Source organism: Halyomorpha halys, unplaced genomic scaffold (genome assembly GCF_000696795.3).
Source record: "Halyomorpha halys isolate HHAL.00 unplaced genomic scaffold, Hhal_1.1 Scaffold267.1, whole genome shotgun sequence".
NCBI classification, from domain to species: domain Eukaryota; kingdom Metazoa; phylum Arthropoda; class Insecta; order Hemiptera; family Pentatomidae; genus Halyomorpha; species Halyomorpha halys.
In genome coordinates this window covers 586,474-610,523 of record NW_027111312.1, presented here as the reverse complement: position 1 = coordinate 610,523, position 24,050 = coordinate 586,474, and the positions used below count along the sequence as shown (strand labels likewise).

Sequence of the window (24,050 nt, the reverse complement as noted above, 5' to 3'; positions counted from 1 at the left end):
TATTAGAAGGCCTATTTGGACAGACGGAGTTAAGCAATGGGGCTCCACTAAACCATCTAATTCCTCTCGAATCCAATCCTTATAGTCCAAAATCCTTAATGCTCCTTACTTTGTCACAAATCAAATCATCCATCAGGACCTCAATGTCCCCTATGTTGCCGATTCGGCCAGAACCAGATACCAATCCTTCCATAATAAACTTCCCAACCACCCAAACCAACTCGTTTCTAACCTGGCTTCTCACTTACAGCAAATTTACTTGATGTGTATATATGTATACAGTTGTAAATATCAATAAATAAATTTAAAAAAAAAAAATAAAAAATAAAATAGTTTTAATTTTTTTTAAGTTAAGGGTCAAATGGTTTTAAAATAATTAGTATAATATTATCAAAAAACCAAAAAAAAAAAAAAAAAAAAATCGTTGTTTCTTTTTGTCCGAATTCGTAAATATCATTACTAAATATTTGAAATATTTACATGTTTGACATTTTCATTGGACAAGTACCATTCAATAAGTAATTTATTATCTCTCAAAGTTGAATTCGTGATAAAAATAATTGCTATAAATCCTACCGAATTTTCAGGAAAACATTTAAAAGTATATTTCTATTCCCTTAATCTGGCCTTTTCCACATTTGAACAGGTTATGTTGTTGTTATCTTTGGCCCGGCAGGGGTCGTTTGCGACTTTTTACCCTTATCGCCGCCGGGGAGGCCAGAACGGCCTGGATATAGGATGGCCTGTTTGCTTACTCCACCGGCCGGCAATATGATGAATGGAACTTTTTAATGAATATTACATGAAAATGTTTGTCTGCTGAAATATTACCAAATATTTTCCGACTGTTTATTTCCTTAGGATTAATTATTATATTTTACAGAAGATGTATTGGGATGATCGCTAAATTTTTACATTATCTTTGATTATTAATAATGATTAAAACTGAATAATCAGCTTTGATTATTTTAATAGCTAAAAAATAAGTAATTACGATATACGAAGTAATTAATACGTTACTTATAAATTAAGCCAATTAAATAATTATGTCATCGTGTGATAAGTTCATAAAACAATTTCAAGATAAATACCAAATTGATTTTAAAACAAGTAAAATGGTATAACTAGAACACGTTCGATATATGAATTTTCTGTTTCTCTCTCTATCTCCCCTCTCTCACTCACTCTCTCTCTTTCCCTCTCTCCCTCCCTACCTCCACAGAAGTGATGTGAGATACGATTTTTTATGTATGTAAATTACCTTTGATATCGATGTAATCACCTCTTATTTATTACTTAACGAACCCACGAAGTAATCCTCAGATTTATAATTAAGTTAATATCTTTCTTTAGAAGTTATGAACAATAATGTTTTCCATGCTCCTTCACCAAGTCAGCCCGCAATACGGATTGGCTTTGCAGCTTAGTATCAGTTAAAATTCAATTTTGATTTATACTTTTAATTAATTTTTTCTAATCGACCTAGAAAAATCAGTCCTTCTACGGTTTTTTCCGGGACTATTCTGCAGATTTTTTTATATATTTGATATAAAAGTCAGAGGTCATCCCAGTATAATTTTTGAAACTGGGTGTTACTAACTACCACTGTTTTTACCGATTAAATGCTTCATCCCCTGTATCTTAATCACTTATGAAGTTAGATAGTAAAGCGTTTTAGAATTGGATGTATTGAAATACGGGGAAAAACACTCATTAATTTTTATATATTTTTTTCACATATAGTCATTTAAAAATGTCCGTTTTTATAATAATAATGAGATTTCTATAATTTATAATGAATTAAAAGTTGTTTCAAGGGGCTTTATTAAATTTCAAACAACATAAAAGGTTACAAACTTACTCCTTAAGGTAAAGATATAAAAAGTAAACTTATCACTTGGCACTGTTGTTCTATTTTTATATAATAGATAATAAAATATATAACATAAAAACCATATGACTTATAACAACCAGATTTTCAACCCAAATTACTATAACTCTAATTTTTATTTTCAACCTTGATGTATTAATGTAAGTAAATCAGATAAGCCTTATGTTTAATGTCGAATATAATACAATTTAGCAGGAAATATTAAAATAGTCATTTCATTTACATATTTAATAGATAAATAAAAATATATATGTATATATATATATACTTGAATCGCGTAAAGTGTATATTGTTTATAGTATATACAGTCTATAGTGCATAGTGAGCATATAAATTTATGTGCTTGACTCTAAGATTTGGAATTAAGTTCTGAGTACTACTTGTCTCGAAAAATGGTCACAATGACCAGGCATATAGTTACAGTAATAAAATATGAGATGGACAGTAAATTAATGCTGTCAGACCTAATAAAGTAAGTCCGCGTACTTGTAAGATGATACGAGTGCATCTCTTACGAACGGTAACGACTGCTAGACCAGCGTAAATCACAATTACCACTTCCCCTCGGGCCCAATTACCGCCGCCTCTTCCCTGATTTAGTTCTGCTTTCTGCAATCACTCTCAACAGCTCTTGACATAAAACTTCTCAAGGTTGATTGAGTGGGACGTCTCAAGGAATTTTTCGATCCTAATTGATCGTTCTTTTAGTTCTCAGTCGTTGTGAAGAATGTAATCCCCCACTAGATTGTGGTTTTATTTCATTTTTTTTTATAATTAAGTAGTTACATCGAATTTTAGGTATCTTTATGGATATCAATAGTTTCTATCATTGCCAACCAAATACAATTGGAATTTTTTCCGATTTTTTTATTATAAGAAAGTTTATTTATCTTTCTCTTGTCATCTTGTCTATGTTAATCCAAACTCTGGTTGTTACATTGGTTCTTTTGTGTATAAACGTTTTCGTAATAAATCTGCAAAACATTAAATTTTCATGTAATTTGAGTCTACTTAGTTTTTTATGAGATTCATGCCTACCAATTGTTTTGATTTGTAGTGACTTGAAGGTAGGGCAAATATGAACCTAAATTTCATTTAATGCTCAAATGCCATCACTATTCAAATTTCTTGTGCAGTTACCCCAAGCCATGATTAGAAATTATAAAATTAGTTGGTCAAATCCATAGATCAACATGATAGTACCAGAAAACAGAATTTCTATTAAGAAAAACTGCTTGATATATTTTATCATAGGTCAGTATTGAATTCTTACCATTATGTATGATTACTAATTCATATCGGACCTTCAAACGCAGCGTTCATATAGCTTCAGTACATAATTAGGGTTTGAAAAATAGCACAAGTCCGAAAATGTTTTTATTACATGTTGCAGAACATTTTATTATTGACATGGTTCTTTCTTTAAATGAAGCCGTGGTGGCACAGAGTGTCAAGGAATTATAATATGACCTTTGCAACCACTAATCAGAAGCGGAGCCGGTTCGAATCCAGCCTGCGTGGTTTGATATTTATTTTGTAACCCAGAATGAATCTCGACCTTCCCACTCTGGTTAGAAAAGAATAATCGGATAACTATCCCGTAAAAAGTTCTTCCTTCGTGACATTTATTTTTTATAGTTGACTATAAGTTTTTTCTTAGACTGCGACCAATGGTTAGTTTCTCTATAGGTCTGTATCACGCCATACATCAAATTTACTAAATGTATAATTATGTATAGTTATAAATTCCACTAAAGATAAATACAAAAGAAAAAAAAATTATCTAGGGAGGGCTGTTAAAGTGGAATTGGACTGTTTTGATAAACGTTTTAGATCATTTTATGCCTTTTACTATTTTTCTCGCCTTTACTAAATTAATAAATACTTTTTTATAGTAGTTAAAGTTAGAGAATTAGAGGATTGATAGACTGAACCAACAACAGTTAACTAGCAAATATTAGGTTCTAAAATATTTAGTGAAGTCTTCGTTAGTGCTTGACGGAGAATGAACAACCATATACATTTGTCCCTCATTCATGATCCTAGAGGCTAGATAGGTTTCAAATTACTGGAACACGTATTGCCTGACAATGAACATGACTAGACATACACAAATCGGCCATATTTATCACCGAGGTGTGTTAATACAGGTTGGAATGGTGGGACAGCCATCTTGAGCGCGGGCCAAATGTGTGGCTCTAATGACTGAGAGCTTCTGGCCAACTGACACTCATTTACAGGCTCGCCCCTTTTTTTTCTCCCTTTTTTTATTGTCTTTTTATAACTCGTCATTTGTCACTGAGTTCCTCAGCGTCTCTTTTAGGGGTATTGTTAGAAAGTGATTTCAGAACAACCTTCTACAGTCCATTTAGAATCCTCAACTGTCTTGTATCTTTTCTCGTCTTAATAGCATATAGGAAAATTTATTTCTGAAATCGGGTAATAAGCCTTAAATTGTTAATTAAACGTGGATTAGAACAAAATTGTTTGGTCGATATCCAACACCTACGTCTTAAAATAGGTCTTCTGTTATAGCAGATCTATTTTCTGAGAGGGTAATTTCTCTTCGACCATTTTTAATCAAAACAACACACTGCATCATGGTTTAAATATTTCATATGTTCCGAAATTTCATCCTTATGTCGAACCACTATCATCATCTATTAAACGCTGTCTAAGATCACGCAATTGAGTACTCCAGAGAGAAATTTTTTAAAATGTGGCTTATCCACGTGTGCTCTTAGTTCACCTCTTACACTCACTTTAATTCAACAATGACAATGTGATCATATAGTTTTCACTTCTTTTGATATAGCGAATGAAATAATAAAAATATACTATAAAACCATTATACCTTTAACATGCACAAAAAGGATATCTTGGATTTGCACACAAACTATCATTTTCGTCTCTTGCATAGGTTGCATAGATTCCCAATTACCCCAATGTGCTCTACGACATCTCCTTAAAGCCGGTTAGACCTCTCCCAAGTGGTTCCACGCCATCTGGTACATCATTATTATACACTGCCCTCTCTTCTACACTCCTTATCTTAATGATCCATCTCAGCATCTTTAATTTTTTATATACGATAGGTAAAGGGCTACTTTTACCTACATGATTGTGGTATTTGCTAATAATTCAAAACATTTTACCGAATAGGAGTTTCATGAGACAGTCTGTAATATCTGAACTCAAGGAAGTAGTTTCCGAACACTGCATGTTTCCTTCATAGTATATAATTGTTTTATAACTACATTTGTATATTTTTTATATAAGCGTTGAAATGTCAACAGGTCTCACTGTCATTATTGCCATCACTGTTTGTTAAGTTCAGCTTTATAATTAGTAAATGTATAAAAAAAAAAAGTTTTCCAGGAAGCAAGAATCGACTCTTTCACTCAAAGATTATTGGGAAAATAAAAAATTATTTCGATTCATTTTCGTTTTAAAAAAAATAAAAGATTACATGCATATCTAAAAATAACTATTTTTTGAGATGTCACACTGTTGAATTGGGACTGGGAAATACAGTTATAAATAAAAAATTATCATTTGTTATTGAAATCGTATTATATTCATTTCTAATTCCTAATTTTATTCTATTCATTTTCTGACTTCTATATTCTTTTAGTTTACTTTGTTCATTTTTAAATAATTTTATACATGTCATCTAATAGAAATAATCCTTCCATACTTTATATTGTTTTTTATCTTGTTTATTTATTCCTTAAAACGACCTGTAAATTGGGTCGAAATGTTGTTTTTAATAAATACTTTTAATGCACCCATGTGACTTTCACTCTCCGCCGCAGCTCCTGTCCACCTGTCACTCTTAATAATATTCCTCTGCCCAGATCCGGCACAGTGCGATACCTCGGATTCATTTTGGACAAAAGACTCACCTGGAACCAACATACTAGACTTAAAAGACAAGAACTCAACAGACATTCAGCCAACTATACCGACTGCTCAGCCGGACCTCTCATCTCTCACTAGAAAACAAACTAATAATTTATAAGACTATACTCCGACCTATCTGGACCTACGGACTTGAACTATGGGGAACAGCTAAACCGTCGAACATCAAATGTATCTAATCCTTTCAATGCAAAACCTTAGAACCATAGTTAATGCACCCTATTACGTTTCCAACAGAACACTACACCATGACCTGGATATCCCTTTTGTCCTTCACCTCATACCAACCAAATTCTCATTCCATATAAACCTTTCCAATCATCCTAATCCTTTGGTCCAAACCTTATCTAGTTCCACCCATCCCTACAGCCCACCTAGAAGGTTGAAATGGCAGGCCAAGAAACTTATTAAAATAAAGATGGACAATCGGAGTTCTGGCAATGGTCAGATTCTCCACTCAAGTTGAGTGAGTGATACACTACCAGTGCGGCGAGAGGGTTGCGCTGGGATCTTTTGAGCTCTGATCTACCCCTCACACGTATAGAGTGGGCTCAGAGATCCTCAGGTCGATTGTGTAAATATTGTATATTAGAGTGTAAATGTGACTAGAGACTATATTATTTTATTTATTTATTTTTCATACACATAGTTTGATTATATTCATTTTGTTTATTCTTCTGTTTGTATATATTTTAAGAGAGGTTTTTTTTTTTCATTCATTTATTTATTTTATTTTATTTTAGTATGTAAGAGATCATTCATTACTACAACCTATTACCCACAACTGTGTGTCAGATTGTAATATCTATCAATAAATAAAAGTATTTCTACACTATAAAAAAAAATAAATACTTTTTACTTTGCGATCGCCACCCGAATCACATTATCCATCAGTTCAATGGACATCCTTCCTCCATTTCATTTCCGAGCTTCACAGCCCGTTCCTCTTTGAAGTGGAACCGAAACACCCGCTGTTTCTAATTTTTCTCCTACTACCCGGACGAAGAAGAGGAGTGCAGTGACTGGAGCTAAGAATACAGGTAGAGGTGGCGGGCAGACATAAAGCCTGCTGTCCCACATCAGCATATAGTCCAGCTCGCTTGCCAACACAAATAGCTTGGTCTGCTCTGTAGCCTTGCTGTTTCATTATATTTTTTGTTAATACACATTCCAATTTGTTTTAACGCCTTCACGTAATAATATGAATATAAACTGAAGGTTCTTTGTAATTTTTTTTTCCAAGTGACATCTTTTACTTGTAGTACTGGCACGCGAACTGACAAATGTAACTTGTAAACAGTCCCCCAACTAAGAAGGTTTGTGTCAAAACTAACCTCCAAGCTCCTTATTTATAACCTGGCTAATGTTAGGTTCTCTTTTTTCGTCTAATGGCCGCTGAATGCACTATAAAACCCGATCCTCAATAGCGACAAGCACCTTCTCCCCCTCCCCATTTAAATGATTATTTTTTTTAACTCAGGATATAAAACAGAAGCCAAGACCTTAGAAGTAAAGAAATAATGCTCGCAAATTTTTTTTAATTTATTATACACTATACTTTTCTTTTTTTTTTTTTCATTTACTGTATATTGTATATAATATTGAATTACATAAAATGAATTAATTATCTAATGTTATTAACACAATTTAAACGTGCATATGAGACTACTCGAAGGGTTTGGAGGAGTGTTCAACGAAATATTCTCATAGAAATAATATGAGAGATAGGAAAACACTTTATTAGTATACTTATGACTAGTGAAACATAATTTTTTATAATCCTATTAATATAAATAATACAAGCATATTTTATTTTTAAAATTTTCGCATTATACAAATTTCTGCATTATGTACTAAAATTATACATGCGTTATTTTTTTATTATTTATTAATTCTTCTCCTACACACTTTAATTTTTGTTTCTAGCTTTTTATCGTTCTTTAAATATGTTTAATTTTTCCAATTTTTAAATTCTACAAAATTTTCTCTCTTTTTTTTCATCACACATAAAAGTAAATATAAGTTAAAAGTATAAAAATTATATAATCATTTCAAATATACTAAACAAGTATATACATACATAAAACCCAACATACTGTCCCCATTTACAATCTATTTTATGAAAAAAAATAATTTTTGACGCAAGGGAGAATTAGTTAGATAACTTGGCTATAATGGATGTAAAGTGCATTAAACATAAAATATATTATATGTTTAGAGCCGACTAGACATGCCTACCCCATGACCTGCCTAGTTTTATTGCTACCATCTCTACTACCATAATAGTTACTATTAACTGATATCAAATTATATTACTGTCCTTTTATGGGAATATGACAGAGTTTACTGCACAGTAACATTTTTATATAGCAGCTTCCGTAACTTTACTGTTATGCACACAAGAGAAATATTACAAAGCATGGTGGTTTTTACCGCTCTGCGATTTAAAAGTCCCCTGACAATATCAAAGGTTTATTGGCTGGCACCGCCTCCTAAATTCTTCTCCATCTTTATATAACTCGAGCCGGCTATCGTATGATTTACTGCAGCCGTTGTCGTTTCGAACCATTTAGTCCCAGTGTTTAATTATTTAATTTATAATAGGCGCATGCGCGAGCCAGGGGTCTCAGTGAATCATGTCTTATATTAACGGATTGGTTATGTCGGGCCCATTTAGATTTTTTTTTTCATCTAGGCCTTCGTGGCGGTATTAATGAAAATAAAAATTATTGATGACCTCGCTTCTAATAGCTGCATATATTTTTCTAACCGTCAGGCTCAGCCAACTGTTAAATTTCGCCGGTACAACCTCCATTGATAGTCGTTCTTTTTATACTGTTGAGGTTTCTTGTTCATCTTATAGCATTCTCCTAAAATAGATGTCTCTATTTCGTTACTTGGGCTTATTGTTGTTTATTCTGGATAATTGACACATTTATCAAGCTGGATTAATATTAAAATTCAATTTTTCATTTCTGCACATGGAAGCAAGCAATAGGAATAATGGACTAAAATCAGTAACTATTGTTTATTTATAAACAAACATTTTTATCAATTAGGTTGATCTCAAAACAACAATATAGTGGTGTAATATTTTTTTTTCCTGGCCAAGACTCCTATTGGAGTCCTATACTGCCTAACCATGGTTGGAGGGTCAAAGTTCTTCATTTTGAAGGACCGCCACTCAATGAAAAAAAGTCAACGTCCCAGGCCGGATTCGAACCGGCACCGCCAATAGACATCTAATTAGAAAGACTATGTCTTAACCACTGAGCTATGGGCGGCCCGGTGAAATAATTAATATGCATTATAGAGCTGTAGTACTATTATACATAATTTATAAATTTTAATAGTATAACATAAAATAATATCTGACGTCTTTATCAAATCATAACAATGTAACCTTATATTAAAATCAACTGCTATTTTAGTGCCAATATATAATAGAAGACGATTTATATTCATCAATGTGTATATAAATTTAGCTTTACCTTTTTTTAAATTTTTTTTCTTTATAAATTAAAGCTCTACATCAAGTCAGATAGAGCATGGTATCTTAATGTGGAAAATAGAAAAATACTTTGTCGGCGGATTAAACTGCCCACTACACACATTATGGATCTAATAAATTTGAAAATCTTACCGAAGTTTCTGTATCACGGTCTATTAAAATTATAAACTTAGATATAATGAACAATAATTTAGAATATACAACAAGAAAGTACTTACCTATAATAAATTATTAGTAGTTGAAAATGAAATAGTTTTATTAATATATCTGTTACATCTTCAAATAGGGTGAATTGAATTAACATTAGAATTAAAAAGATATCGAGGACGTTACCTTGTTTACTATACTATTACTTTGTTTTTTGATCCGAATAAAAATATAATTTCATTTTTAAATTATTCTAATTCCTCAAATAGTTACTTAATATTAATATATGCTTAGAAAATAAACATAAAAAAAAAATTAAAATTCAATTTTTCGACCATTTTTGCTTACACTGTGTTGTAAATAGATTCTTATCCAATATAGAAAAATATGTGCAATGGAATTGACTCAAAATATGTAATGAAAAAAACTGTTTATAAAATCATTGTCTATACTATATTAATGTATTTTAGAAAAACAAAAGACTTATGCGTAAAATTAATTCTACGAAAATAAGTATTCTTAAATATAAAATTATATAATAAATAAATATCTAATCGAAGATGAAAAGCCTAAGTACAAATTTATTTTTTATGTGCGTTTTTCAAGCAGCACAACTCTACATTATATGAGGAAAATGATTTTTAAAAACGTGTTAGTTTGTAAAAACCAACACAAATAAAAAAAGAACAACCGACTTAGATATATTTTTATTCAAATGTTAAAAAACTTGTTATATTTTCATTTCAATCTTTTCTACTTTTTGAACCCTTATTTCGGCGTAGCATCAAATTAAAATTTTGAATTATAACTGTTTTACTATTGAATACCGAATATTTCTCTCAATTACAGTATGGAGCTATGATTTTTAATTTTCAAATTATTTTAATCTAAAACTCATCTTTCTCAGTAACTTGAACTGAAAGAGGAACAGACTAATGCATCCTAAATTTTTTATTTGACCCCGAAACACTCAATCTAAGCTACATTATTTGAATAAATCATACCCAATTACCGAGTCACTACAAATATTCATAAGATCCTCCATTATGTTGACACGCTTATCTTGTCACCTTTTGAATATTGAATAATCTATGGGTTTATTGATGGGTAGAGGTATTAATGGTTGTGAAAGCACTCGGACTTAATATTCGCCTACTAATTTTTGATAAGCCTGAGAGATGCTAATACAATATACTCACTGTGTTATGTTTTTACAATATCTTATTATCGATAATTTATTATATTTATTATTAAGACGTAAATCGAACGCTGTGGGTTGGATTCTCATCTGGGTCTGACAATATTTATTTCGTGGCGTTCCTGCGTAATAAATCTTGACAAAGGTCATCAATGGAGGACTCAAGCTAAAAGTATATAAGTAGCAATCACTACCAATATCGTACACTTAGACCAATATGTTGTCATAAATAAATTTTATTGCTACATTGTACTTCTTCTATCTAAAATATAAATTTTATCTGTCGGAAAACAACGCACCGAAATCATAATATCATTCGCTCGGGTTGATGTTTCATTTACCATTGAAATTCTGAAGAATGAGTTTATTCCAGTTGAAGAGTCTGGCCTTTGAATAATGGAAAATGGGGAGAGTATCGCCTCCCTGTTTTGAAGAAGGTATCGTTCGATCTATTTTACGGAGCTTCAACTCCCATCGAAAACAAAGCAATTTATTTCAGCTCTTAATCAGCAAATAATTTTCATCCTCTTTTCATAACTTTCGTTAAATAGGGTTTTATTAAAAAAGAAAAATAAATAAAGATATTTACTAAAGAATTTTTACGTGGCAATATTTACCAAATTACTTAATCATATCATGGCACTGAATAAAATGTTCTAATACTTGAAGTTCAGAATCATCTTAGTCTATAATTCCGTGCTGCATATAATTGAATTGCTCATTTTGTTTATTCTAGGAAAAATGGCGTAAATCTCAAAAATTGGTTTTGAGTAATCCAGAAAAAATACTCTAACATACAACTAAAACTCTTGAAAATTACAATGTGTTTTATGATAAATATTTAACATAAATGTATTTGTTATTATTTGATATATCATGAGAGAAACAATTTTTCAAAGAAGTATATATCGATACTTCTGGACTAATGACCCTCCTAAAATAAACCATTCAGTTGAAATTAACAGAATAATAAATATTTTTTGCTTTCATTTTATTTTCTTTAATACCGCTGATCTCCCATCGCTTACAATTTTACGTTCCTATTAAAATTTTCGCCCCAGTAAATGAAAACCTAATCCCCACCCCCTCTTTCATCCTATGATGAATTTTAAATCACAAAGCTGTTTCATCCATCATCTCTTGTCATACCGAAGGCCATTTCTCCCGACTGTTCCTTTCTTTTATTGGTAAAAAAAAAAATACAATGCATATTGTATTGCGGCTAACTAATGACGGATTTTATATCCATATTTATTATACTGTTTTAGACTTATACAATAAAACAATTATAATCTAAAAATATGAAAATAAAATTCAAATATGTACAAAAATAGAACATAGTAGTAACGCTAGTACTAGATAAGAGGTAGTCTAATCAATAAATAAAAGTTTCTTGAATTCAAAGATAATAATCAAATTAATGTGAAAAAAAATGTTTTGTTCAACACTATGATTAGTATTTGATAAAACTTAGGATGTGACACAAAATGAAACAATAACCAGAATGTAGGAAGGTCATAATTTAGTTTTTATTTCATTATTTAATTTTGTAATAATTTAATTAATCTTTTTAATTTAGTATTTATTTTATTTTTTACGGACATAAGTTTGTCCTTTAAGATTGTTGCCTTTGTTACAATTATCAATGTAGATAAAATATTATCATTACCTACTTTTGTCACGTATTATTACCTAAGTTTTTTTTCCACTAATATAGTTAATTGTCTTTACATTCATCAACAATATATTTCACCTTTACACTGTTATTATCATCTTAATATTTAAATTTGTTTCTAATTTCAATATTATCCATTTAATTTTATGTTATTTTATATAATTTTATATATATTTTTTTAGATTTATTTTCAATTGATTTCAACATAGTTATTTTACTCTATGTTTATCCTTTTAAATTTTGGTTTCAAGATTTATTTATAAGAAATATTTAAATACTCCAACTGTTAATTCTTAACTGTCGATTAGAGGGACAGCTTACACTTCCACCTAACAGGTATTTTTCACTTGCTCTATTTCTTATTACTCTCCATTATGTTATTATTTTGATTATACTGTCTTCTTGTCTTTTCTAATAAGTTTATATTACCTTTTACCTTCACTATTATTTTTAAATTGCTAAATCCTCTTTCGTTTAGAGTTTTCTAAATTCTTAACATTCTAATTTCTGCCTTTTACCCATCCCACATGTTTCTTTCTACTTTACATTTCTATGTTATTTGTAATAATAATTTACCTGCTACACTTACCGTTTCAAATCAGTCATTATATTTCTTCATTTAATTAAATTAATTGATCGTTTCATAATATATATTATGATATGTCTGTCCACTTTATTGTTTTAGTTAATAATTCTTTTTATATTTATCTTAATCCTCTTTATTATTTTATTGAAATTTTTTTATTGTTTATATAACTCCACCTTATCATTTTTTTTATCAATCTTTTACCCTTAAATTGACTCCACCTTTTTTATATCTTTTTATTGTAGCCCTGACGAAGACCTACAACGCCGGTCTAAACGTTGGCAGAACCTAATAATAAGTAGTTGATATCCATTTGTTTTTCATTCTTGAACGCAGTCCTGACCCTCTCCGTCAAATATAACATTAGAAAAGTTTGTGTCAATTATCTAATATGGTTTCATTCCGAGATATGTTAATCACGGAATGAAAACATATTTAGTGCTGCGTACACTCTAATAATTACAACAAATAATAAACTCTGATCCAATTAGTTGCTTTTATTAATGAAAACGATTCTATCATATAAATGATGCTTCGAAATTGGACGACATACAGTTTTGTACTGACGAGAGACTTTTGAAGTCTGACCTAATCCTGATTTCTTCTGGTCTTTTGGTGTACATATTCAGCTCCCAGAGCTTTTTCTTTTTTTTTTTTTTTTTTTCTTTTCTTCACTCATTTAATAAGCCGTAGTGAATAAAAACATACTGCAGATATTCAGACCTCTATCTCTGATCAAAGGTATGTTCGTTGATACTAAAAGTTCTCTCCTCGTGCCTCATTTTCAAGATCAGAGCCCTTATCCTTTTATGGAGGCTCTTTTTAATTTAATAGTTTATTTTAGATAGAGAAATAGTGTCAAAAATAAGTTTTGAATAAAGCACAAAAAAAAAGTATCAACAATGAAATTTGAATGATTAAAAAATCCAAAAATTATAGTGTATTCTATGATCAAACTCTTAAAATTCTAATACGAATTTATTAAATTTTACCATTCAGAGAAGTATTCAAAATTGTGGACTTCCTAAAATTAACTTAGCAAAAGATAAGGTTTAAGAAAGATTTATTAAATATAGTGGTTATCAATTTAAATTTTAAAAAAAATAAATAATAAGCCCAGTCCTCTTTTTATTAATACAGAATAAATTTAAATTAACTCACGTTTTGTATTATAATAAAATTCAACTATTAAATATTTAATTAAAATAACAAAACATTATCATCGGTTAAATAGAGATATTTATAGTTTCTGATGTTTTTTATGTGTATTTATCTATACATGATAATGAACATAATTTACAGAAGTATGGACAATGTGGCGTTTATGTAATGTTAACTGGAACATCAGAATAAAAAAAAACATTAGAACTATCGTGGCCACAACCTGTGAATTTGCTCTCTGTCTCCATATTGCAGCATACATACTTCTTTGTCCAACTTTCTTTTATCACTTACAGGAATAAAAAGTTGTCTGTAAGGAACAAACTCTGGGATACATTAAAGGAATAAAAAAACCAAACTATGAAATAGCTCAGCTGGGGATGGAGAGGTGTTCCGGAAAAAGATTTTTTAGACAGTTGCTGTCATTGATTGGCAAAACAGATGTCTCTATTTAAGTATTAAGCTTTGCCAAGGGAATGTCGGGGCCCCTTCTTAAGCTGGGCAATGCAACCTCTACTCTTTCACACGGCCAAATGAACATCTTAAAAAAACGAAATGCAATAATTTTTTCATTTTACTAAACCATATTAATTTTCGGTTTAACAAACGATTAAATTTAATCAACCTTTACTAACCACATATAAAAGAAAAAAAATAATATTTTTATTATCAATGAACCTTTAACAATAAAACAATTTATATTAAGATTATATCAAACTTTAAAATATAATTTATGTTTATATGAAGCTTGAATTAACACCGGGCAATGAATAAAAAAATAAAACCATCGCCTTCTTAATATTTTCCCGCCTTATTGATTTTTTTATGCTTAATTAATTGTATTAAAACCCGAGGAACAGTAATCAGAGTCAAAATTATTGTGCTATAATCAAAATAAAAATTGATATTTTATTTGTATTGATATTTAGATGAATAAAACTACGAGGGCTGTGCAGAAAGTAACAGACGTTTTGGCCTATCGTGGCGATGGGTGGGGTTTGAGCCACCATCTTGGTGTCCAAATGTTCCTACATTCAGTAAGCATTCAGCTGTTGTAGCGTGAGGACTGTGCTTCCCTCACTTAGCTCTCTGTGAGTCGTCAAAATATGCCCTACAATAAAAAAATTCCGCCACTTGGAAAGTGCGGTCGGTTATTCGGTTTTTGTTGGCTCGAAACAACAGGCCAATTGTAATTTATCGTCAGTCTAATGATGTTTACGGGCAGAGGATAATAAGTGAAGGCAAGTGAGGCAATGGTTACAGCCCTTCTGCTTAATGATGCACCAATCCTTTAACAAAATAATATATTTATTTTTATTATATGAACCGTATATAATTCTATTATAAATTAATTATCCAAAATAATCAAATAAATACATGAGTCAACCCTTTTTGTACACGATATTTTTATTATATCAAAATGATAGCAAAACTTATACTAATATCTATTGCGGTCATTTTTGATTCTTAATCTTCATTGAAGACGCTTTGGCGTTGAGTCAGCCAACTTTTGCATCAATGTCGAAGTAATAAAACATTTCAAATTATAAAAATTAAAAATACAGTATTTTCTAACTTGATCATTCAGACAATTAATTACAGTTGCTTCATAGAGTCTTTAGTACTTAATAGAGGATGAAATCTTGTGAAGTGAAGGACGATGTCTTAGTTCTTCATGCCTTAGGTGCGTGGTTGTCCTGCAGAAAAATATAATTTTCTATTGAGTGACTTATCTCGATCCCTTACAGTGGAAGCTGCATTTGTCTTTTCCATTTCAAACTATAGACCTTTCGGTTGTGGGATCAATTTTATGCCAAAAAGTGCGGAATAAAAGAAATTCTGCTATGGAAACTAGAAATGTAGCTACCATTTAATATGGAGGTAAGTGGTAACTTTTCTGCTTTGATCTATAAATGTGTGTAACAGTATGTTACCTAAACCACCTCTTCCAAGGACATCCTTGACTATGGTAACCATATTTTAAATTGCAAAAAAAAATGGTATAAATTTTAATTTAATTGAAAAAAAATACTATAAACACAGATAATTAGACACATTATGTTCAAGTGTGTAAATCATGTGTTTTAGAAAATGGGGGGTTCGTACAAAGAACTACAAGAATAAACTTTCAAGTTTCGTCCTAAAACATATATTTTATTTTTAATATCGCATAAATGACAATAGTATATGGATTTTTAAGACTAATTTGGGCTAGGATCAGAAAAATTAAAGCAGAAAACATTCTGCCATTAATAAACGAAACTACAAATAATTATGTAAGTAACAAAACAAAATAGGAGAAAAATAAATTTTTATAGAAACATATTTGCTTTAAAGTATCTTTTTTTTTTTTAATATTAAATTCAATAAATTTGTATTGCTTTTAGAAATAGAACATTTCTACATTTTGATTCATTAAAGTTACCAGATACCTGCTTAGTTTCCTTTAGTGTGGTGACTTGGAGTACTATTATCTGATTTTCAATGTTCATTTATTCATTACCGAAATTCTTTCTATTGAGGCACTTGTCGCGAGAAGGCATGACATAAAATAACGAATTATTATGAAGTTTATAAAGATTTAGTTAATTGATCATGGCCTCAGATTTTGTTCAGGCTGAAAGGAACTTTTTTTCAAACATTAGGGATATCATATTTGATACCTCATAGGAATGCAAACAATATTGCTGATATATCATTCGGTGGACCCCAGCTATATATTTTGCATATGTTTTTATAAATGAAAAATGAGGTAAAATAACGTTAGCTATGAATAAATATTATTTTTCTCGACCACCAGCCCTGTCTACCTTCTTAAAAGAGGAAACCTCGATTTGTTTTTTTTAAATGAATTTGAAAGATTATTTTCAAAAACATAGTGTGTTTAGTGGTCTTTCCTATAATATTATAAGTACGACACGACAAGAATGTAAAACAGTATTTTTAAAAGTAAACTACAGATTTCATTTAAAGCAACCTACAATCAGCGGCATAGCGTGGGTGTCAGCCGCCCGGGGTGTAGGAACTTTTTGCCGCCCGCCCCCTTATTTAGGTATTGTAATTTAAAATACACAGTGATTCTAAAGAACAATCATCATTATTGTGTAAGGCCCAAGCTACAAATTAAACAGTCATGTATGTTTTTCTATATAATAATCAAATTTATTACAAAAATTCTATCGGGCATGCCTCTTACATTTATTTACACTTATATTATACCTTAACGATCGACAACGTTAAGCTATTAGCGAATTAAATAAAAAACACAAATCTAATTCTAATCAGAACTAGAACGACACTGTTAATATTTATATTTTTATTGAAAAATAATATAACTGTAAGAAATAAAAACAAAACTTCTACAAAGCTTTAAAGAAAAGGTATTCCCCAATTTCGTCACAGAATAAGTAATCAAAAATTCCATGCTCATTTGAATCGGTCCGAATCGCAGGTGTGACAAAATTATGAAATGAAATGGTTCGAAGATATTATTATTATTTATTGTGGAATTTTGCGGCCCCTAATACGCTACGCCATTTCCTACTGTAGAGAAGATAATGAATTAGCTTACTCGTTTAGTTCACTGGAATGAATCATTGAAGGAATTGTGAACAATAGGCATTTCAACACAATATGATGACTGTAAGATGGCGGCTCATTAAGCCATCATATCTCTGTCTTGATTTAATCACATTTGATGGGCATTGAGTCAACCAATGAATAACTGATATCACATGTGCTTCTTAAATATTCATCTTTTTTATACTACTGAATAAATTAAATACTTACATGCTCTTAAGTTTATGCTAACAATAAGTTTTTGAATCTTGCTTATAGCCAAATAATTATCAAAATATATAAGATTACTTACATTTAGTAAAATATAGAGTTTTCAACTATTTTATTGTGTAGAATAAAATAATTATTTATTAATAAAGTAATTAAACATAATATAAAAATAGGTATTAGACTGCATATGATATATATATGCATTCCGAAAATGTAGAACAATTTTTACCGCCTCTGTGATATTTTAAATTAATAATATGTCTGTGCTCATTTCCAAATCAGTTCAAATCTTTACCAGATTACTTGCAATCATTCTCTTGTTCTCATAAAATGTTCTCATCTTGAAGCTATTAAAACAGGTTTAGGAAGTCAGGTATACATTACTTGATCCACCTCAAAAATTCAATCCTTGCAGACTAGAATCAATCCTTGTCAGTCTTGACTGCCATTTCAACACTTCTGTCCTAATATAATTTCATAAAATTTACATAAATCATAAAAAATAAAAATTTCCTTATAAAGTCTGAGAGAACAAAAAATAAATCATGCTAAAAATATATATATTTTTTGTTGTTGTTTCCATAAGTTTTAAAAATAGTCAAATGATAATAATAATAAAACTATTAAAATTTCAACCTAGAAATCCCCAAAAACTTACAATGTGTAATACAAGAAATGAGTGCTCCACAGATAAGTTCTATTTAACATTAACACCAAGAGTCATTTAGAGTACAATTTTAAAAAGCTACACTGAACAAAACTGTTGGCATATGCATAAGAATCCATAAGAAGTAAGAAGTAAAACGCACAGACTTAAGAACAGTGCCGGAAATATGTATAATGTATATATGTGCAAACTATAATGATAATGCTGGAAGATTATTGATTGGCCGTGTGTATAGATGAATGGAATATGGCCCAGGTGCGGTTAAAAAAAAAACTCAAATAGTAGATAAAATAAAATAGTATAATTATCTACTATTTGAGTTTTTTTTTTACCGCACCTGGACCATATTCCATTCATTCATATAATGATAATGTTATCGCTAGTTTTTTTAAAAAATAAACTCTACGGTACCAATTTATACATATAAGCCAATAAATAAGGATACTTTTAATTTACTGTGCCAGTAATTATAAGTTATAGGAAATTGGCTTTTTAATTGTTATAAAAGGATTTTTTTTTTCTGTAGTTTAAGTTTAATCTTCATTTTTATTTTCAGATGAATATACGAAGATTACGACACCACGGCAAGATATGCTTTTTAAAAAAGGATATCTTGGCCGTAAGAAGTCAACTCCCACCCCAAGCCAGGATGCTGGTGACACTCAATCTGCAGGTCAGCATCTATTTTCTTTTATACAATATGAATAATAATGCTGAATAAAACTTTTCTAGATAATAGGATGGAAAACATTAAATTAATTTATTTTATTGGTTATTTCATGAACTAATCACCTACAAATTTGTGCCATAATGGATCCATTCGTACCTTTCCAATATTTATGTTAAATCAATAAAATACACAATTTTATGTTCAAATTAACAAATCTATCAACTAAATATCTCCAACACTCTTCCTACTGCTACTGGTCTTTCACAAGGTTCTTATCTATCATCAACACACCAACAACTTACTATTTAATCGGTTCATATCTAACTTCCCAACCCATCATAAAAAGATCCTTATATCCCAATGATATAGCTCTATACTCATCTTTCTATTGAATAGATAAAAAAAATTCACTATACACTGCAAAATTTTTAAAAAATCAATAAATATTGCCTGATCAGGATTTTTTTTGTTGAAAAATGACGAAATGTTGGTATATTTATCTTATAGTTTTAATTTAAATTGCCCTAATATCGTTATTAAAATTTGAATAACGAAAATCCACATGTTGACCTAAAGAATTTGAATAAGACAACAAAAAGAATAAATAAAAAAATTCTAGAAGGACGCCAGGTCTGAGGACCAATGAGCCTAGACAAACTTGTTGAAAGTACTTAGGAAATAATAAGTTAATTTTTTTTTCTATTTTAGGGATTAGTTTTTCTTCTCTGGTTTCAAATGAAATTGTTACAAATTAGTTAGATCGGCTTAATTTTGAATTATTTCAATATACATGTATATCTTTTATCTTGAGCAATATAATTAATTTTTCTCAGCTCTCATTGTTAATAATAAGTTTTTAATAATAAATGTTAATACTTTGAAATATATTTATTAATTCATTTATTAATCATTTTGATTTTCTTCCAATTTAATTATAATTTATTCGAATTGTAATTTATTTCAATTACAAATTATATTTTAATTTTATTATTTTTAATAATTTATTTTAAAATATTTAAATATTTAATTTTGTTAATAATGCTTAAATCTTGTTATTAATTTTGATAACAATATTAACTTTTTGTTATTAATTGTTATCGTTTTAAATCTAAGACTTACTAATTTAGAATATCTTATCCTTAAATTCAATGTAAACACTCTTAAATATAGTTTTAATTTGCTCTCAGTTACTTACCATCAATATATACTTGATGGAAATAATTTTTCAGATTCTGTAGAAAGTGAACAGTACTGCTGCGAAGAACAAATGCCGCAGTATATGTACCCAGCTGCAGGTGGATACATGGATCAGCCAAGCATTTATTATATGTGTAGTAAGTAAACGCTGGTTTTATAGCTGTTTAATAGAAGTAGAGTTTAAGTAATTAAACACACAATAAGTTTAAATTAAATTATAATCTGTGCTAAGGTTATGGCATATAACGTTATAATTTTTTAGAGTTTCAATTAATTAACATTGATAAATTATTCGTTCATGATTACTTTATTGGGTAATAAATCATAAAACCATTATCTGCGATGATTTTTAAATTCAGAAAAATATTTTTAAAAAATGTTTGACACTTTCTTTTGAAATTCTGTAAAGTGTCATATTTTCTTTTTTTATTTCTAAATAAATAATCAATCAAATAAAGAAGTGAACATAAAGGTGATGGTTTTAGATTAATGACACTTTTAAACTATATTTCAGATTATGAGGTCTACGACCCAATGACTGGAGCTGTAACGGTTGTCGTTGGCCCTGCCCCTCAGTTTCCAGGCCCACAGCCTGTTCTGGCAACACTTCCATGTGCCCCAGTCCCCTTACAATCAGTGGAGTGGTTCCAACCACAAATGCCTCCCCCACCACATTTCACTAGCCGCAAAAAGAGCAGCAACTCTATTGACTCACAGGTATAATATTTTAGTCTAATATTTATTAAAATTGTTTCTGAACTAAATAAACTTAGTTATTTTTATTTCCTTAATTAATTTTCTTTTTAATCATTTTTTGACTTTAAATAAACTTTCTACGAAACCAATATAATAAATAAGAATAGATGAGACATTTTTCAGGCCATGCACTCTTGTTTAATTATTTCATAAGAGAATAATGATTCAGTTCAGTCTTAGAGGGTTGATATATATTTTGTGATAGTACACTAAGTGAAAGTCTACCCTTCCTATTTATATTGGTAATATAAGAACAACCTATCCTCTCTGTCCTCATTTAGATTAGACATAATATACAAGGGTATTAAAATATACAATCTAATAAAAAAGAGTACCACACGAAAAATAAGCTACCTGAAGAAACATTTGCATTTTGATACAACATAATCAATCATCCTATGAACTATCATTTAATCATAATTCTGCTCATTAATTTGTGAATCCATACAACTATGATGTCATCTGGCTGAAATTCAAAGGGCTGACATTTACTTCAAATTAAGCCATTCAAACAGATATAGAGGTGCACATTTTCTTCTTAAGACATCCATTATATGATTCTTTGACCAAAGAGAAGCAAGCAATAAGGTTTCTTCAGAAAACAAACCAGGCCGAGAGGCAGCAGCTATCAAGGATCCCATAGCAATGAGGATTTAAATTACTGGGTTGTTTTATAATTTTTTTTTTTTTTGATATTTCTGAAAATAAAATTGTTGATGGAAAAATTGGCAACCTCTAGGGGGCAGAGCCAAAATTCCCATAATTTTTCTCTAATTAACATCAGAACTAATACCAGTAAACTATGCTGCCTCATTTCTATGATATTTTTCAATCTTATTTAATATCTAATCATGATACGTAATAAATTTGTTATACTAAATTTGGTAAAATACAATTTTTTTCTCATATGTACTCAAGTTTGTGCTAAAAAAACAGCATTGATTTGTAAGAAAATTATCTATTATATGTTGTGGCCAATGTCCTAAAAATCAAAATGATTAATTTTAGAATTGGAGTGGTCAGAGCTCTGAGTCGACTTGCCCTCCTGGTAGTCCACAAGACCCTTCTGAACAATGTGAACCTCAGCCTTACATGTATCCTGGATACATGTTTGGGCCTCCTGTCTATAATATTAATGGTACGTACAATTGAAATTTCATATATGTTGTTGTTTATTCAGAAATTAAGGCATAAAACCTTGGTTATCAACTCCAGGAATTTCATATATGTAAACTAGCAAACAAATATTATTTGTATAATATGATTTAAATTTTTCTCATATTATAAATACCCGTGAGTGTTTGGTATTTGATATTTTTTTCAATTAATATTTATTCAATCAACATAATCTTACTCCTTATTTAATCGTTTTTGAATTAATTACTAGTTTTAAAATTATTATTACTACTGGTGTGATTTTGATAAAACTAAATAAAATAATTTTTGTCAAACTGTTTTAGACCAGAGTTTAAAGTTGTTACCTCTTACATTTCAGTTACTAGTTACATAACATTATATAGTGACAAAGTGGATCAAGTCACTTCATTGGACTGCTAAATTGAGATCAAAGACACATTGACTATTCCTTAAATTGGCTATATCTCCTAAATGGTTTCAAAATCAATAAAATTCTTTATACAGCCAACAGATAGCATAATTTTCAATACTTTGGCACTTCAAACTCAATTTTCACAAAAATGTGGAATAGTTCATGTCGGTTCTTAATGCCTCATATTACCTCAGTTTTATAAAAACAAAATTTGTGAATTAATTGATCTCAATTGGTTAATTTATATTTTCTCTTTTAAGAAATTGTTAAATTCCAATGATTTAATTAGCTTTGAATCATACTTTCATAAATTTAGATTAATGTAGGAAGAAATAAAAGAGAATATCGCTAGTGATCACTTTAACTCCACCATCTGAATAGTTTAAATTGCTAATGTCTCTTAAAAAGTAATGGTCCTTTGAACAATAAGAAAATAAGAAACTTGAAATTTGGAAATAACATTGACATACAATCCAACTTGTTGCGGAATGGAAAGGGCATATGTCGTTTAGGTGTTTTGAAATTTTCACCTTTTTTTTTTTTATTCTTTCATTTGTTTATCAATTTTTTTAGCATATATCATGTTATTTCATTACACAACCTGATATTGTATAGAAGGTAGAAAATATATGAGAATAATTCAACTTAATACAGAATAAGTAACATTTAAAAACAATTAAATAATAGAGATATTAACAAATTAGTCCTTTTCTTTGCTTCATAGTTTCTGAAATGTTGATTAATCGACACTTTTTTTTTTTTATGAAGTGACTAGAGAGAACTCATGTTGGACATCTATCAACGAATCGGGCTATTGATAGCAAATCAAATACTTTGGCAAGTTTATTTGGCTATCGGTCACAAAGTATCAAGTCTCAATATGGGGTCAGCTCTAGTTTCTAATTTCACTTCTTTAGTAGTTCTTTAAAAGATTAATTATAATTTTTGATCCTACCTTTTAATAAATAAAATAAAATAAATCAATAAATTAACTTTTTTTTGTTTTTAATTAGATAAAAAATAGTTCTGTATTTGTAAAACTTGTTTATACATACAAATAATATATCCTACAATACCAATATATTAATAATTTCATAAAATTAGTAGATTTGTTAATAATTACTTGAAATATTAAATAGTCGAACAGCTAAAAACTGTCTAATCTGATTAGAAAAAAAAAATATTCTAAATACAAATAAAGCAAGCAACTACATTTTTATTCTAAAAGAATATGGGGAAAACGATGGGGAAATAAAAGAATGGGTCAATTAATTTTTTTTGTTTTGATTCTTTAGACTTTTTTATTACTTAATATATTGTATTATTCTTTAT

General features: G+C 29.6%; 1 protein-coding gene across 1 annotated transcript in view; it reads left to right on the top strand.

Annotated features, from left to right (window-relative positions):
* The window catches only part of LOC106680552 (uncharacterized), a 272,179-nt gene that overhangs the window by 244,326 nt on the left and 3,803 nt on the right, over positions 1 to 24,050 (top strand). Inside the window, exons 4-7 of the mRNA XM_067049328.1 lie at positions 19,103 to 19,219; positions 20,446 to 20,550; positions 20,928 to 21,130; positions 22,178 to 22,307. Coding sequence (XP_066905429.1) covers positions 19,103 to 19,219; positions 20,446 to 20,550; positions 20,928 to 21,130; positions 22,178 to 22,307 — 555 coding nt within the window. The remainder of the gene's footprint in view (positions 1 to 19,102; positions 19,220 to 20,445; positions 20,551 to 20,927; positions 21,131 to 22,177; positions 22,308 to 24,050) is intronic.